The 18,519-nt window shown below is 44.3% G+C and overlaps 2 protein-coding genes across 3 annotated transcripts in view; both read right to left on the reverse strand.

Annotated features, from left to right (window-relative positions):
- The window catches only part of VWA2 (von Willebrand factor A domain containing 2), a 51,463-nt gene extending 50,726 nt beyond the window's left edge, over positions 1-737 (reverse strand). For both annotated transcript variants that reach the window (XM_018041457.1, XM_018041456.1), the window contains exon 1: positions 215-737. The gene's annotated coding sequence lies outside the window, so the exon portion shown is untranslated. The remainder of the gene's footprint in view (positions 1-214) is intronic.
- TDRD1 (tudor domain containing 1) overlaps positions 123-18,519 on the reverse strand; it is a 53,763-nt gene continuing 35,366 nt past the window's right edge. The window contains exons 22-26 of the mRNA XM_018041107.1: positions 17,497-17,664; positions 16,098-16,325; positions 15,217-15,263; positions 15,048-15,135; positions 123-796 (exon numbers count right to left, since the gene is read on the reverse strand). Coding sequence (XP_017896596.1) covers positions 123-796; positions 15,048-15,135; positions 15,217-15,263; positions 16,098-16,325; positions 17,497-17,664 — 1,205 coding nt within the window. The remainder of the gene's footprint in view (positions 797-15,047; positions 15,136-15,216; positions 15,264-16,097; positions 16,326-17,496; positions 17,665-18,519) is intronic.

The following is an 18,519-nucleotide window of genomic DNA, read 5'->3' on the forward strand; positions in this document are numbered from 1 at the left end:
CTGGGCTGCCTGGGAAAAGCACGCAGGAGTGACTTTAACACCTGCATCTGTTCTGTAAAATGGGGGGCGGGGAAGGAGGAGTCGGCTTGTCCCCAAAGCCTTTATTCAAAAGATGAGCCGGGTTAGGGGTTCCAGGACTCTGCTAGGACGGCCAGGTGTAATACAAGGTTCCCTCCTCCACTCACAGTCACCGAGCGCTCGTCGTCCCCTTTACCTGCGGTCCGAGCCGCTCTGCTTGGCGTCCCCGAGGACCCACCGGAGGGGCTGCTGCAGGGCCCGCAGCGCGCTGGCTCCCAAGACCCCCGCCGGCTCGCCCCGGGACCGAAGGAGGGGTACCCCGAGGAGGGCCGCCAGGTGCTTTCTGCCCGGGACGCCGACTTCCCGGAGAGGCGTGCGGGCCCCGCCGCGGTGCTCGGGTGGAGCGCAGACAATGCCGAACGAAATCCGCCGCGCCGACGCCGCATCCAAGCGGGACGCCCCGTCTCTGCACACGGGGCAGGGGCTCCCGGGGGCGGGGCGTCTCCTCCGGTGCGAGCGCCGGGAAGGAAGGGGGTTCCAGCGACGCGGAGACCACGCCGGCTGGACTCACGGCGAGGAGCGCGCGGCGGGACCCGGCTCGGGCCAGGGGGCGCTGCAAGCCCGGGGAGGGGAGCGCGGGCGGGAGCCACGTGGGACACCTGTGCTCTGCACCGAGGGGAGGCGGGGAGCGCGGCGCCGGCCGACCCCGCTAGGGCCGCTCTCCCGAGGGCGCTGCATCGCTTTGCTGGGAAGCCAGCCCGCAGCCGCCCCTCGCGTTCTTAAGAAACGCGTTGGCCAAGGTCGGGAGACAAAGGTACTTACTTCTGCTCTGGTCTCCCAGCCCCCGAGCGGTGCTGCAGAGAGCACTGTGCCATCCGCCTTGGACTTCGCAGGATTTATTGCTTTGACACTTGCGAAAATGTTGGCTTTGGCATCGTTACTATTTGTCATGGCAGTTGCCCTTTGTTTACCTGTGTGTTCTGTTACTGCCGTTGGGAGGTAATAATTGGGCCTTTTGGCCAGCATCCTCGTTGAAATCTGGAAGGTGCCTTGATTTTTTAAAAATCAAATACCATAAAGTAAAAATAGCTCAGTCTGGCACAACACCTTGTGCATAGTAAGTACTCAAAAAAAAGTCTCTTATTGCATAATCTATAGTTTCCATATTTCATCAGAAAAAAGTGTCATTGCATAACGTGTGCTCATTACAAAAGAAAAAAATCGGTTAAGCAAACCGCACCTACTCCACCACCCAGAGATAATCCCGGTTAACATTATGGTGTTTCTTCTTCCAGCATCAGTCTACTCAAAATTTTATTGTTAGCTCATTCCATGCATGGGCTTCCCTGGTGGCTCAGTGGTAAAGAACCTGCCAGCCAATGCAGAAGTAAGAGACTGGGATTTGATTCCTGGGTAAGGAAGATCCCCTGGCAAAGGAAATGGGAACCCACTCCACCATTCTTGCCTGGGAAATCCAGTGGACAGAGGAGCCTGGCAGGTTACTGTCCTTGAGGTGGCAAAAGAGTCCAACATGATTTCATGACTAAGTAGCAGGAGCATTCCATGTATAGTGTATCATAGCCAGCTTTTCTTTGCCCCTTTTGACATCTTTCTGTGGCTTTTATCCACTTATAAGAATGCTCAAACTACCGCACAATTGCACTCATCTCACACACTAGTAAAGTAATGCTCAAAATTCTCCAAGCCAGGCTTCAGCAATACATGAACCGTGAACTTCCAGATGTTCAAGCTAGTTTTAGAAAAGGCAGAGGAACCAGAGATCAAATTGCCAACATCCACTGGATCATGGAAAAAGCAAGAGAGTTCCAGAAAAACATCTATTTCTGCTTTATTGACTATACCAAAGCCTTTGACTGTGTGGATCACCATAAACTGTGGAAAATTCTGAAAGAGATGGGAATTCCAGACCACCTGACCTGCCTCTTGAAAAACCTATATGCAGGTCAGGAAGCAGCAGTTAGAACTGGACATGGAACAACAGACTGGTTCCAAATAGGAAAAGGAGTACGTCAAGGCTGTATATTGTCACCCTGCTTATGTAACTTCTATGCAGAGTACATCATGAGAAACGCTGGGCTAGAAGAAGCACAAGCTGGAATCAAGATTGCCGGGAGAAATATCAATAACCTCAGATATGCAGATGACACCACCCTTATGGCAGAAAATGAAGAGGAATTAAAAAGCCTCTTGATGAAAGTGAAAGAGGAGAGTGAAAAAGTTGGCTTAAAGCTCAACATTCAGAAAATGAAGATCATGACAACTTGTCCCATCACCTCATGGGAAATAGATGGGGAAACAGTATCAAACTTTATTTTTTGGGGCTCCAAAATCACTGGAGATGGTGACTGCAGCCATGACATTAAAAGACGCTTACTCCTTGGAAGAAAAGTTATGACCAACCTAGATAGCATATTCAAAAGCAGAAACATTACTTTGTCAACAAAGGTCTGTCTAGTCAAGGCTATGGTTTTTCCAGTGGTCATGTATGGATGTGAGAGTTGGACTGTGAAGAAAGCTGAGCGCCGAAGAATTGATGCTTTTGAACTGTGGTGTTGGAGAAGACTCTTGAGAGTCCCTTGGACTGCAAGGAGATCCAACCAGCCCATTCTGAAGGAGATCAGCCCTGGGATATCTTGGGAGGGAATGATTCTGAAGCTGAAACTCCAGTACTTTGGCTACCTCATGCGAAGAGTTGACTCATTGGGAAAAACCTCTGATGCTGGGAGGGATTGGGGGCAGGAGGAGAAGGGGACAACAGAGGATGAGATGGCTGGATGGATGGCATCACTGACTCAATGGATGCGAGTCTGAGTGAACTCTGGGAGTTGGTGATGGACAGGGAGGCCTGGCGTGCTGCGATTCATGGGGTCGCAGAGAGTCGGACACGACTGAGCGACTGAACTGAACTGAATGTTCTAGTGTGCTTAACCTGTCTACTATCAACTTTTAATCTTTAGATATTTGTGTTTTTACCCAGTAACTCCCTGGAGTAAACTGCAAGAATAATGTACAATTCTTAGATATACAAATACACACTCTAGGGTATATATACAACTTAAGGCTTTTGATGTGTATTATCAAGCTGCCGTCCAGGAGACTGGCCTGTTTCTTCTTTTCCAAGCTCCTCCCCCATTATTCTTATAAATGTCAATCTGTCAGGCTAATAACAATTTTGTTTTTACACTTTCCTTCTTCAGAAAATTCTAAATATATTTCATTGCCCCCTGTGGTTCTCAGTTGGTTTCCAACCCTTTCAGTATTGACAGCTTCCAGTGAAAGCGGCCCAGGGTAATGTTGGTGTTGCAAATTTCGGTAAAGAGGGGAAAAGATCTTCACTTTTTCACTCATTTATTCCTCCCAATAATATTTACTGGGCACCCAGATGAAAAAACAGCCAACCAGAGCAGAATAAGTAATGCATGAGCATCTGTGCAGAGGACTCATCTCCAGGGAGGGAGGCATGGTTTCTCGTCTAGACGGGCACTGTCCCACAGAAATGGGCTGTGAGCCACACAGGTGATAGCAAATGCTCTAGCAGCCGTATTAAAGTGGACTTAATAACCCAGTAGATCCCAAACATCTCCGTAGGTAATCAAGGTGAGATATTTTAAGCTGTGCATGCATGCTCAGTCGCTTTAGTCATGTCCCACTCTTTGTAACCCTGTGGACTGCAGTCCACTGGGCTCCTCTGTGCATGGGATTCTCCAGGCAAGAATATTGGAGTGGGTTGCCAACCCCTCCTCCAGGAGATCTTCCTGACCCAGGGATTGAACCTGGGTCTCCCTCATTGCAGGCAGATTCTTTACTGTCTGAGCCACTAGGGAAGTCCCATTTTAAGCCAAGTCTTTCAAATTCTGCTGTATCTTACGTTTACAGCAGATCTCCTTTGCACTAGCCAGATTATAAGTACTCAAGAGCCACAAGTGGTGAGTGGCCCAGGCCACTCTAGATAGAGCAGGGGTTTGAGGCGAGCAGAGCAAGTCCTGGCCAAAGTGGGAATTTCATGGCCCTCTCACCTACTTGTTCTGACTGGTTGTTAACAAGTTACCAGCACACCTTTGCCTAAGCGAATTTACTTTAGAGAAGCTACATTTTAATTCTGGATAGCCTGACAGCTTTATATCTGGGGTTTTCATTCCATGATTAAGAAGTAAAAAAGCTGAAACTATAAATAGTGGTGGAATCTCCGAAACAGAGCAGGACCCTTGGTCCTAGGGGACTATGACCTCAGTCAGTCTTCTGTCTGTAAGAAAACTTCAGCCAAAGAATAAATTTAATCAGAGAAGTGAGAAGAGGCAGAAACAAAGGAAAACAGTCAAACAAGATTAAGTAATAATAGTTTAGTCATTAAGCATAATCAAGGATTTTTAGTTCAAGGGCTATAGGTAATATCCTTCAGCCATATCCTTTGAACTATCTTATAGAGACTAAAATCCCAACCAGGTGGAAGATGTTAACCACATGACATGCAGCCGTGACTTAAGCTGCTACAATTCTGAGAGCTGGTCTCAAAGAAATGGAAACAAACTGACCCTGAAACAAAAGACTAATTATACTTAAATCAAGATGCCACTGATCAAACCACCACGTGACCAATTTCAAAATGACTGTCAGGGCTGTTTCTTCATGTAGTCCCTTCCTTTTACCTATAAAAGCTTTTGCCCGCTGATTGTCAGTGTAGGGGGAATCAGCCTTTGGACAGGAGTCTGCCCTCCTCTCAGGTTGTCGGCATTGAAAATAAAGCAAATTTCTTTTCCAGCAACTTTGCCTCTTTATTGGCTTCAGAGTGGCGAACAGCTGGACCCCCACTTTGGGTAACAATATTAGTTGCTTCAAACTCCTTCAATCAAAGTTTAATCACCTGTGCCTTTTCACCAGGTATGTGTGGGAAGGAGGCAGAAAAGCCAGTGGCCCAAGCTATGGAGGGTGCAGAGTGGTTGACTAGCAGGGGTAAAAGCTTCTAATACAGAGAGAAGCTGGGCAACTACTTTCATCATCCACGGCAATTCCTGCTTTGTGAAGCTTTGTGGAAATTTAAAAAATAGTCACCATGAAAGATCTTCATCCCAAAGAGCTTGCGAGCCCCTTGTTTCCAAGGACTTGGCAGATTCATCCTTGTGGCCCCAGTGCCCAGAAATTATACATAGTGAAAGTTGCTCAGTCATGTCTGACTCTTTGTGACCCCGTGGGCTATACAGTCCACAGCATTCTCCAGGCCAGAATACCGGAGTGGGTAGCCTCTCCCTTCTAAGGGAATCTTCCCGACCCAGGGAACGAACCCAGGTCTCCCACATTGCAGGCAGATTCTTTACCAGCTGAGCCACCAGGGAAGCCCAAGAAATCAAAATGTGAATTAACTTGTGATCTGCCCTGTAGAGCATGTCTCAGTTGTAAACACACAAGGCATGAAGACAACTTTGAATTCCACGAAGAGATAAAGGCAGACTTCAGCTCTCAGCAATGTGCAGAGGGAGACGTCCCTTTGGAGATAAGGAGGCATGGGATTCCCCGTCCAGCTCTCTTCCCTACTGGCTGTCTGATAAAGACAAGATGCTTCATTTTTGACTGTTAAGGTTCCTGGACTACAAAATTAAAAGTTGATGGGCATGGTAGTTCCCAAACTTACTGAAGCCCAATTCAAATTCTTTGCATGCCGTCCCCCAAATGATGAACCAAGGTGAAGCACATATTTAAAAATCCTGAGGAGGATTTGTAACAGAGCCACAAACAATGCATATTAAATGGCAAGGAAACCATCTCAGAGGAAATGAAAGGCTTGGTTCTCAAGTAGTCCACAGGCAACAAATGAAGACAGCAAAAACTGTGGCGCTCATGGCACCGACAGGAAACCAAGGTGTGGTCAGGGGGCATAAGGAACAGAAATATCACCATCTCCCAGCTGAAGACCCTTAGGTTCGGGGCAGGCACCAACTGTTGTTCTTAGGGTGAAGGTATCTCCAGTCCTTAAGACAGTGAGAAAAATTATGCAGAAGATACAGCTGGATTTGCTTTTAGAAAATGTGATGTCTTCTGGCTGCAACAAGTAAGCATGGTATGTCTACAAAGGCAAAAGCTTGGGTAACATTTCGTCATTCAATCTACATCCAATACCACAGAAGCACTAAGTCAATGCCATGAAATTAAAAGATGCATGCTGCTTGCAAGAAAAGCAGTGACCAACCTAGGCAGCATATTAAAAAGCAGAGATGTTACTCTGCTGACAAAGGTCCATCTAGTCAAAGTTATGGTTTTTCCAGTAGTCAAGTATGGATGTGAGAGTTGGACCATAAAGAAAGCTGAGCGTCAAAGATGCTTTTGAACTGTGGTGTTGGAGAAGACTCTTGAGAGTCCCTTGGACTGCAAGGAGATCAAACCAGTTAATCCTATAGGAAATCAGTCCTGAATATTCACTGGAAGGGCTGACGCTGAAGCTCCAATACTTTGGCCATTTGATGTGAAGAACTGACTCCTTGGAAAACACCCTGGTGCTGGGAAAGATTGAAGGCAGGAGGAGAAGGGGATGACAGAGGGTTAGATGGTTGGATGGCATCACCAACTTGATGGACAGGAGTTTGAGCAAGCTCCGGGAGTTGGTGATGGATAGAGAAGCCTGGCGTGCTGCAGTCCATGGGGTTGCAAAGAGTTGGACACAATTGATTGAACTGAATGCTTCCAAATTCTGTATCTTTAGCTTTCACATATGTGTGCATGCCCTAATGTAAGTATTCATTGAAGGCATTTTCAGAGGAATCTGGGTACACCTTTGGAGGTGGCAAAGTAGGCCCTGCCTGACCTATAATTGACCTCACAGACCATCCCATTTCCTCAGTTCAGTTCAGGCAGTAGCTCAGTCATGTCCAACTCTTGGCAAACCCATGGACTGCAGTAGGCCAGACCTCCCTGTCCGTCACCAACTCCCGGAGCTTGCTCAAACTCCTGTCCATCAAGTTGGTGATGCCATCCAACCATCTCATCCTCTGGACATGAGTCTGAGCAAACTCTGGGAGAGGGTAAAGAACAGGGAAGCCTGGTGTGCTGCAGTCCATGGGGTCGCAGAGTCAGACATGACTGCACAACTGAAGGATTAGCCCATGAGTGAGCCCTGGGACCCTAACCAGTGTGGGTGGTTCTGTAGGCAAGACTCGCAGCCAAGCCAAGTTGACTCATCAAACACAAGATCCTCAAGGCTGCTGTCTGTTGGCTTTATTTTTCCAAATAAGAGGAACTGGAGGGCAGCCTGTGGTTCCAATCCTGTGCAGTTAGGAGTTGTAGGATCGTTGCTGGAATTAAACAAAGCTTCAGATTCTGCAAGACTGCTGCCCATTTGCACAGGATGAGAGTGGTAGAAGTCCCACCCAGAGAAGTGCTAACCCCTTTTCTATGCCTGAACATTGTTCAAGCTACCCTGTAGGCAAGTGGTCTAACCTCCCTAGGAAGGCTCTCAAATCTTGGCAGTAGCTTTCACATAACATAGAATTGGTTTCATTTAAGGCTTAGCTGCCCAGCCTCAGTCACTTTCATATGCTTTCACCTTGAGTTGTTGAGGTCAGTTCGGTTCAGTTGCTCCGTTGTGTCTGACTCTTTGGGACCCCATAGACTGCAGCACGCCAGGCTTCCCTGTCCATCACCCACTCCCAGAGCTTGCTCAAACTCCTGTTCATCAAGCCAGTGATGCCATCCAACCATCTCATCCCCTGTTGTCCCCTTCTCCTTCTGTCTTCAATCTTTCCCAGCATCAGCGTCTTTTCCAAGGAGTCAGTTCTTTGCATCAGGTGGCCAAAGTATTGGAGTTATTGGGCTAATCCTAGAAGAGCTCAATTTGCCAAACCTGGGCAGCTGCAGCTGTGCTAGCGATAAGCCCACCAGTTAGTTACACACTCAGCTTATTGCCCTGGGCTGGCAGCCTCAGAGTGGCAGGCTTCACAGTGACTTTCTTCCTCCTCTACAATTTGGCAGTTTAGGGCTCTGCTGAGAATGATCCTCAGGTTCTCTGGAGCAAGAGAGCTCGAGTTTAGACTATCCCTCACCCTCATTCACAATCTCGAAACTTTCACATTTCCAGCAGCCCTAGAAAAACACATTCCACCAAAAGAAAAGGCATACCAAATATATCTCCTTCCCCTAATCCCCCCACTATCCTTAATCCATGCATGGTTAAGAATCTCCTCTCGCAAAATGGATCTGATTTGTTTCAATATACAAGACCTCTGCCAAGGAATAAACTATCTATCTGATTATCTGGTCTCGACTCTCGAGTACTTCTCTATGAGTGAACTAGGTATTCTGAGGAAACCCCAAGTCTGGGATTGGTGCGTGTGATGGACCATACATGGCCCTACTGGATGATAAACACGTCACTAACCTCAGTGCCAGGCACACAGCTGGAGCTCAATACATATGTGAATGTGAAAGATAGAAAACAAGATCTGGTGGTCCAGTGTGAAAATATGCAGAATCAATCCAGGAGATATTCAATCCATCTAGTGTGAGACTAGCTGAATCATCAAGTAATATTAAACTGCATTTAATTTAAACTGTTTCTATCCCGATTTCCAGAGTGTAGCATAGCATAAAACACTGGGATCTGAAGAACTTTGACCTAAGCCTTCCTTACTGTGTTCTGTGACATATCCCTAACTTCCCTAAATAAAAAGGACAGTCCTGTGGTTCCACAGATTTCACTTGCATTTGCACTGTGGCTGGAACCGAACACAATATGAACAAACTCAGTGCCCAGTGCCCCTAGTATGTGCCAGTAAGAAAAGGAAATTAGCAAAACGCTGCTGGTGATAACAACACAAGGGAAATCTGGCTGTGACGTAAAAGGATTTTATTGGGCACAGCAGCTTAAATTTTTATCTCATAGAAGCATATCAATGTTTGAACAACTTTTTACATGAGGGAAAACTCCATTTAATCTAGCTAACACACATTACCAGCAAAGGTACATTTTAAAAGAATAAACAAACAAAAAGTCAAGTTTCTTCTTTTAGTTGGTGACAACATCTTCTTAGGCTTTCAGAGTCTGATATTTAAATCGTGGAAAAATTCCCAAACAGAAACTTATGGGCTGGCAGGAAGGCTGGCTGGCCCGTAATTCCACACATGTGAGTTTACAGATGTCTTTCTGTGCTTCAAGAAAAATATATACTCTAACTTGGCTTTTTACATTAAGCTGTTAACTGTTCTCCAGGAATCTGTGCTTCTGAAAATGTAAATTCCACTACACTAACAATCCAAGCGGCCACAGATTTGGAAAGGTACCTACAGATGGCAGGAGCAGAAAGTGCCTTCCTGGTCAGAGTGGGTGAGAGCCCAAGGGCAGATTGTGCCCACGGGCTGAAAGAAAAGTGATCTCAGTGAGGACGGAGAGAGAGAAACTGATGACCTCAGAGACAGGAACAGAAGGGCAGAGACCTGAGCAACAGCAAACCAAAGAACTTTTATTATGTGGAAGAGACAGGTTGTGACAGGGAGAGCAGGGTGTATTTTATTATGAAACACATCACACATGCAGAGAAAAGTCCAAAAAATACAACCTGTGTGTCTAACAACTAAACTGACCCAGTATTAACCTGGAGCCATATTTTCTTCAGCACCTTTAAGTAATAAAAAACTCTATGTAGACTAGACAGCCCCTATGCTGTCCCTTCCTGATGCTCCCATGTACTTATTGTGTATCTTTAATGCGAGACTTACTGAGAGGATGCATTTAGAGCGGGGAGGTGGGGGTGGGAGGGGGGAAACCTACCCAACCTACACAGAAGCATGGTAAGCAAACAAAAATGCAGACATAAAAGGTCATTAAAGAAAAAGTTTCCAATAAACAAAAACACAAGATGTGGTACTTTCTCTCCTAAATCTAGCCTTCGCTACTTCCAGTCTCCTAAGTGTTGATCTTCATTAGAGGCTGTATCTGCAAGACAAAAATCGATTCTCAGTATGCCTTATACAAAAACCCAGTCACTGTGGCTCTTAATTTCTATTTTAAGTACGAGAAAACCAAATACTCACTTTTAATCTGAAATTCCACATTTCTTTCAGTCAGATCTGCCAGTTAAAAAAAATTCACCACTGCAATAACAGGGCTTTATGTTCAGTGTAGCTGTTTGTACTCCCCTTCACAGATATGCTCCCCTCCAAATATAAAAAATATTTTATACTAACCTGTATGCTAAAATACTTCTCTGATGAAGAGAGTTTTATGTTCCCATAACCACACCATTCCTAGTTCAGCAATATTACAATTATATATATATGACATATGCGTGCATGCTCAGTCGTGTTTGACTCTGTGACCTCATGGGCTACAGCACATCAGGCCCCTCTGTCCATGGGATATTCCCGGCAAGAATACTGGAGTGGGTTGCCATTCTCCTCCAGGAGAGGCTTCTCAACACAGGACCAGAATTTTATGTTCTTGTAAGTGTATCACTCTTAGTTCAGCAGTTTTACAATTAAATTACTAACAAATTTTTCCAATCAGCAGTTCATGATCTGAGCCACAGTCAGCTCCTTGTTTTTGCTGACTGTATAGAGCTTCTCCATCTTTGGCTGCAGAGAATATAATCAGTTGGATTTTGGTATTGACCATCTGGTGATGTCCATGTGCAGAGTCATCTCTTGTGTTGCTGAAGAGGGTATTGGCCATGACAAGTGCATTCTCTTGGCAAAACTCTGTTGGCCTTTGCCCTGCTTCATTTTGTATTCCAAGGCCAAACTTGCCTGTTACTCCAGGTACCTCTTGACTTTGTACTTTTACATTCCAGTCCCCTATGATGAAAAGGACATCTTTCTTTGGTGTTAGTTCTAGAAGGTCTTATACGTCATCTTAGAACTGTTCAACTTCAGCTTCTTCAGCATTAGTGGTTGAGGCATAGACCTGGACTACTGTGATATTGAATGGTTTGCCTTGGAAATGAACAGAGATCATTCTGTCATGTTTGAGACTGTACCCAAGTACTGTATTTCAGACTCTCTTGTTGACTATGAGGGCTACTCCAATTCTTTGAAAGGATTCTTGCCAACAGTAGTAGATATAATGGTCATCTGAATTAAATTCACCCATTCTAGTCCACTGTAGTTCACTGATTCCTAAAATGTCAATGTTCACTCTTGCCATCTCCTGTTTGACCACTGCTAATTTACCTTGATTCATGGACCTAACATTCCAGGTTCCTATGCAATACTGTTCTTTACAGCACTGGACTTTACTTTCGTCACCAGTCACACCCACAACTGGTTGTTGTTTTCATCTTGGCTCCATCTCTTCATTCTTTCTAGAATAATTTCTCCACTCTTCTCCAGTATGATATTGGGCACCTACCAACCCAGGGAGTTCATCGTTCAATGTCATATCTTTTTGCCTTTTCAAACTGCTCATAGGATTCTCAAGGCAAGAATACTGAAGTGGTTTGCTATTCCCTTCTCCCTTTTCCTTACTGCAAAATTCAGACTTAAACTGAAGAAAGTAGGGACCCCACTAGACAGACCATTCAGGTATGATCTAAATCAAATCCCTTACGAGTATACAGAGGAAGTGACAAATAAGTTCAAGGGATTAGATCTGATTGACAGAGTGCCCAAAGAACTATGGATGGAGGTTCATGACACTGTATAGGAGGCAGTGATCAAGACCATCTCCAAGAAAAAGAAATGCAAAAAAGCAAAATGGTTGTCTGAGAAGGCCTTAAAAATAGCTGAGAAGAGAAGAGAAGCTAAAGGCAAAGGAGAAAAGGAAAGATATACCCATCTGAGTGCAGAGTTCTGAAGAATAGCAAGGAGAGAGAAGAAAGCCTTCTTCAGTGATCAATGCAAAGAAACAGAGGAAAACAATAGAATGAGAAAGACCAGAGATCTCTTCAAGAAAACTAAGAGATACGAAGGGAACATTTCATGCAAAGATGGGCACAATAAAGGACAGAAATGGCATGAACCTAACAGAAGCGGAAGATATTAAGAAGAGGTGGCAAGAATACACAGAAGAACTGTACAAAAAAGATCTTCACGACCCAGATAACCATGATGGTGTGATCACTCACCTAGAACCAGACATCCTGGAATGTGAAGTCAAGTGGACCTTAGGAAGCATCACTAAGAACAAAGCTAGTGGAGGTGATGAAATTCCAGTTGAGCTATTTCAAATCCTGAAGGATGCTGCTGTGAAAGTGCTGCACTCAATATGCCACCAAATTTGGAAAACCCAGCAGTGGCCACAGGACTGGTAAAAGTCAGTTTTCATTCCCATCCCAAAGAAAGGCAATGCCAAAGAATGCTCAAACTACCTCACAATTGCACTCATTTCACATGCTAGCAAGTAATACTCAAAATTCTCCAAGCCAGGCTTCAACAGTACATGAACTATGAAGTTTCAGATGTTCAAGCTGGATTTAGAAAAGGCAGAGGAACCAGAGATCAAATTGTCAATATCCGCTGGATCATCGAAAAAGAAAGGGAGTTCTAGTAAAACATCTACTTCTGCTCTATTGACTACACCAAAGCCTTTGACTGTGTGGATCACAACAAACTGTGGAAAATTCTTCAAGAGATGGGAATGCCAGACCACTTTACTTGTCTCCTGAGAAACCTGTATGCAGGTCAAGAAGCAACAGTTAGAATTGGACATGGAAAAACGGACGGGTTCCAAATAGGGAAAGGAGTATGGCAAGGTTGTATAATGTCACCCTGTTTATTTAACTTATATACAGATTACATCATGCAAAATGCTGGGCTGGATAAAGCACAAGCTGGGATCAAGACTGCAAGGAGAAATATCAATAACCTCAGATATGCAGTGACCCTTGTGGCAGAAAGCAAAGAGGAACTAAAGAGTCTCTTGACGAAAGTGAAAGAGGAGAGTGAAAAAGTTAGCTTAAAGCTCAGCATTCAGAAAACGAAGATCATGGCATCCGGTCCCATCACTTCATGGCAAATAGATGGGGAAACAGTGGAAACAGTGACAGACTTTATTTTTGGAGGCTCCAAAATCACTGCAGATGGTGACTGCAGCCATGAAATTAAAAGACGCTTGCTCCTTGGAAGAAAAGCTATGACCGACCTAGACAGCATATTAAAAAGCAGAGACATTACTTTGCCAACTAAGGTCCATCTAGTCAAAGCTCTGGTTTTTCCAGTAGTCATGTATGGATGTGAGAGCCGGACCATAAAGAAAGCTGAGCACTGAAGAACAGATGCTTTTGAAATTAGGTATTGGAGAAGACTCTTGAGAGTCCCTTGGATAGCAAGGAGATCCAACCAGTCCATCCTAAAGGAGATCAGTCCTGGGTGTTCATTGGAAGGACTGATGTTGAAGCTGAAACTCCAATACTTGGGACACCTCATGTGAAGAGCTGACTCACTGGAAAAGACCCTGATGCTGGGAAAGATTGAGGGCAGGAGGAGAAGGGGACAACAGAGGATGAGATGGTCGGATGGCATCACCGACACAATGGACATGGGTTTAAGTGGACTCCGGGAGTTGGTGATGGACAGGGAGGCCTGGTGTGCTGTGATTCATGGGGTGGCAAAGAGTCGGAAACGACTGAGTGACTGAACTGAATTGAACTTCAATATATTTAGAAACAGAAAACACTGGTTTCATCTGAACTTGTATATGCAACACTCAATACTCCTATGGGGGAAAAAAACTTATTTCACAGATAAAAAGATAAAAGCACATACAAGTTAATCAACTTGATTAAAAATATGATGACTTGGCACTAGGACTAAATGCCAGAAGTTCATGTCATTGCATGTTCCCCAAGCTATGAAATTTAAAGTATCATCAAATTTCAGATTTTAAACTCAAGTATACAAAACAGCTGTCAGTATAAAGACAATGTATTAGAAAGGATTGAAAGTTGGAACTGCAAGTTAGCATTAAAAAAAAGTAACCCAAAACTTGTGAAGTAAATAAATCATCTGAAAATAAATCATGAGAATCAAAACTGATGATCCTGCATGAATGACAGTTAGCTTAGAACTTAGTCATACTTGCTCAGAAACAGAAACCAAACAACTATGCGTTAACACCTGGAGAATACATGTGACCCCGGTAGGTACCTCCTTAAGAACTGCTACACTCACAGAGCCCCAGAGAGCAGGAGGACCTTGGGAGCTACTTGCAATGGTCAGATACAAACTGCACTTTAGCCTGCCAGAGTGTGGGAATTAAGTCAAAGTTTCTTGCTTTTAGCTGAAATTCTATCAATTCAAAGTGCCAAGAAGGGCAACTTCATTTTGACCAGAATCCTAATTGGTTACTGATCACAAAACACTTTCCAAGGGTCATCTTAGATCATAGCATCCCAGGCAGAAAAAAAATAAAACGCAGCAGCAGCAAGGGAACCACTATTTAAAATCCACTCTGGGTTCACAAAGAGTCGGACACGACTGAGCGACTGAACTGAACTGAACTGAAGGGTTTGCCTGTGACCGATGGCAGATTTGTGTGGATGTATGGCACAAACCAACACCACGTTGTAAAGCAATTATCCTTCAATTAAAAAGAAAAAAATAAATAAAACCCACCGATAGCATCTTTAACCACTTGAGTCACCGTAGCTAAAGAAGGAATAACATGCTTTGTTCTGAAATGAAATCTATCAGTGCAGCCCATTTTCTTGACTCCTCAGAACTTCTTCACAAGTATTAACCATCTTCATAGAAGTGTGTACAAGGAAGTGTTAATTTCACTCTAGACACAATGAATTTCAGGCTAAGCTTGACCTCACAATAATTCTTATATATCCCTGCGCATACCATCACGAGCTTTCTCTATGTCAAGCAACAGTAAGGACAGGATGGCCCTGGACTCAGTTCCATAAGCAGTGTCAAAGGGAGGCTACCAAACAAAACCTAGGAAGACGGCAGAATCATTATAGCCAGCCCTCCGATCCTCAGACCACAGAGTAAAGCACAGCCTCCAAACATACGCTCTGCCCTAAGAAAAAGATGGGTGATGTCCTGTTGGGGGTTGCCTAAGAGAAAAAACATCAAATTTAACTTACTTTTTAACAATTTTTTCATTTCAATAAATTTATTTTGATTGGTTGGATTGTTTAAAAGGAAGAGAAGAATTTGCTCATGCTTTTCAATCTGAGGGTGAGAAAGAAAATAGTGTTATTTCATTTCTTAAAATGTTGGGAGTATAATTTCACTTTAGGGACATTTACCCACTTGTTTCTGTAGCTTTGTGCAGCAGCAGCTCATCCTGTCTGCTGTTTCTAAAAGCAAATGCAAAGAGCTGTTAGACCTCTTAGCTATAAACAACAGGAAAAAAAAAAAAACAAAAAAAAACCCTGGAGTTTGAACACACACAAGCCTGCCCCGCGGGGCAGATCCTTTCCAACCACAAAGGAGTAGATGGATTAAACTTTTCATCGGCACTTTAAGGTCACCTACTACTCTGTCCTGGGTTCTACCAAATGAGTACCCTCATCCGTCCAAGGTTTCAGGTTTTGCCTATGGGTAAAGCGCCTGCCCGCAATGTGGGAGACCCGGGTTCGATCCCTGGGTCGGGAAGTTCCCCTGGAGAAGGAAATGGCAACCCACTCCAGTATTCTTGCCTGGAGAATCCCGTGGATGGAAGAGCCTGGTGGGCTACAGTCCATGGGGTCGCAAAGAGTCGGACATGACTGAGCGAGCTCACTATCCTGCACAGTGTATCTCTTTTTGGTGGAGATCAGGCCTGCCTAATCATCTTATGAAATAGCTAGTAAGACCCAGTCTCAAGTATATGAGTTCTTCTCACTTTGATCAGGATCAAAAGGAAGTGGGAAGTAACTCTGAATGCTTGACCTTTTTAAAGCTTGGAACATTAATGCTATGGACAAGGTTGCTGAGCCTGGTATAAGGAAAATCTGGACTGGGAGGCCGGCTTCCTTCTAGGCTCCTCTGAGGTGGCAACGTGAGTCAGTACCCCACTGCCGGATTCATAGACGAGGACGACAAAGGGAACTAACGTAGCCGTGAGAATAAAGATCAGACCTACTAAACTGATTACATCTGTTCCTGATTACACTTACATCTGTTATTAATTAAACTTGAAAAAACAATACCTGTATTTAGAGCAGTTGGCTTTTTAGATGTGATGTTTTTTGCCAGACCATACATCACCAGCTTATCAGCTATGTTGATAGTACCATTCTCGGAACACTTCTCAACCGACACCGTGTGGACATTCTTGATAACTCCTTTTACAGAAATCATTACATTCTGATTCAACATGAAATTCTTCAGTAGCTCTATCATTAGGTGAGAACATCTTCCATTCAATTCCATTAGTCCTGGAAAAAAATTGAGTATTAGAATTAACCAACAAGTTTCTAAAAGATAATATTTAACTTAATTGTCCAAGGATAATAAACAAAACGCTTACCGATTTTAGCTACCTCTAGTTACGTATGCTGTAATGTACAACTGCTGCTGCATTCAAAAAAACCAAACTTGACAAATATTCCTCAATCCCTATTGTGTGTCAAGCACTAGTGAAGTGAAAGTTGCTCGGTCGTTTCCTACTTTTTGTGACCCCACGGACTATACCGTCCATTGAAATTCTCCAGGCCAGAGTACTGAAGCAGGTAGCCTTTCCCTTCTCCAGGGGATCTTCCCTGGATCAAACCCAGGTCTCCTACATTGCACGTGTATTCTTTATCAGCCAAGCCACAGGAAAAGCCCAAGAATACTAGAATGGGTAGCCTATCCCTTCTCCAGGGGATCTTCCCGACCCAGGGATTGAACTAGGGTCTCCTGCACTGCAGACAGATTCTTTACCAGCTGAGCCATCAGGGAAGCCCTGTCAAGCCCTTAATTTAGGTCTGAAAGCCAGAACACTGAAAAATGTCTGCCTGCGTGGACTTCCGTTCTAATGGGAGAAGCAAACAGTGATAAAGAGAATTTTCCAACTTTCCGAGTCAAACTCAAAGTAGACTGTGAGGCAGTCTGTTATCACCTGGTGGAAACTCCAGGTAAAGAACACAGGAGCAAGAATAAAAAGCTACTTTAGCATTTTGGTTCCTTTTGTTCAAATTCCAACTGAAGGGTTGAAAAAATACGCAGATATCATAAGAGCATGAATAGTAAGGTAGCCCAAAACAGTGTCCCGTGAATGCCTCTAGTCTGCAACAAAGCCAAAAGACTCCTACAAGAGAGGTCAGAGGAGTGACCCCGGTCGGTCCTGGCTCTGCCACTTACTAGCTTTGCAACCTGAGGCCAACCAGAATCTCTGAGCCTTGACTCTTTGACACTAATCTGTGAAACCAAAGACGGAATGACTGAATATAATTTTTGTGAGAATGAAAGAAAGAATAAAAGACATGAGTTGTGTTTTGTTTTTTTTTTTGGTAAACTCTGCTTGGTATTTAGAAATAACCATTTGTTTCAGACTTAATGCTATAGAAGAAAGAAAAAAAAAAAATCCCACAGACACCCATACTAGAAAGTGACTTAATTGTCTACCGTCAAGGGAACATTTGATAATTTGGAAAGGAAGCTCCAGGTGGCTGGCAGAGATGGGCTGCACTCTGCAGAGAGGCAGAGTTTCAATGTTTCCATAGTCTGCATACAGCACTTTGACATCGGCATCTGATGTCCCCAGCACAATGGCACGATACCAGCAATCATCACCTAAAAATGGAACAGAGTCTCAGGTGAGAAGTTACATTCAGTGAGGCCCTCCTCCCTTAAGGTGGTTATTCACAGTTACATTGACATCACTTGGAAATTCACACCAAGATTTCTGGTTATATGCCAAGGATTCTAGATTAAATACAAGTATCACCTCTACTTCTTGCAGATTCTACTGAAAAGACAGTTACAGGATTGAACTGAAAAAAGGCTAAAACCACAAGGATAGAGAACAAGAGAGAAGATAATGTAAGGTTGGGAAGCTGGAAAGCAGATACAGGAATGGAAATGACTTAGCAGAGCTCAACTGAAGCTGCTGTAAGGAAGCCAAGAAGCGTCCCAGTTTGCATTTCAAACCCCTAAGCAAGCAAGCCTCAATAATTGGTGCTACTCATTCAAAAGTAGGAGTAAAGATGGAACTGAGATGGTGACTGAATAGTGGAAGCAGAGTTTCTTCCCCAAGACACATGTATAAACTTTAGTTTATAAACACATTTACACATAATAACTATTTTTAAAGGTGCTGAAGCTTTATGATCAGCTTTGTGTTTACATGCTTTAATAACACTTAGAAAAGTCCCCCTTTCTAGCTAACAGCTCCTACCCACGGGCAGACGACTAGTTTCTTCTCCAGAGAGGATGAACCAGAGAGACTATGGACTGGGGAACATGAGGCAAAGCAGAGGATAGAGTTTACAAGATCCCTGTCAGGCACGTCACGCACTTCAGGCAGGGGACGACCGTCTCAAGCAAAAGCACTTCAAGACACCAGCGTGAGGACTTCCCAGCGAAACAGCAGAGCCAGCACTCAGGGAAGCCCACCAAGCAGACAAGCTCTGCCCCCACTCAGAGGCA

This window comes from Capra hircus, chromosome 26, assembly GCF_001704415.2.
Source record: "Capra hircus breed San Clemente chromosome 26, ASM170441v1, whole genome shotgun sequence".
Classification (NCBI taxonomy): Eukaryota; Metazoa; Chordata; class Mammalia; order Artiodactyla; family Bovidae; genus Capra; species Capra hircus.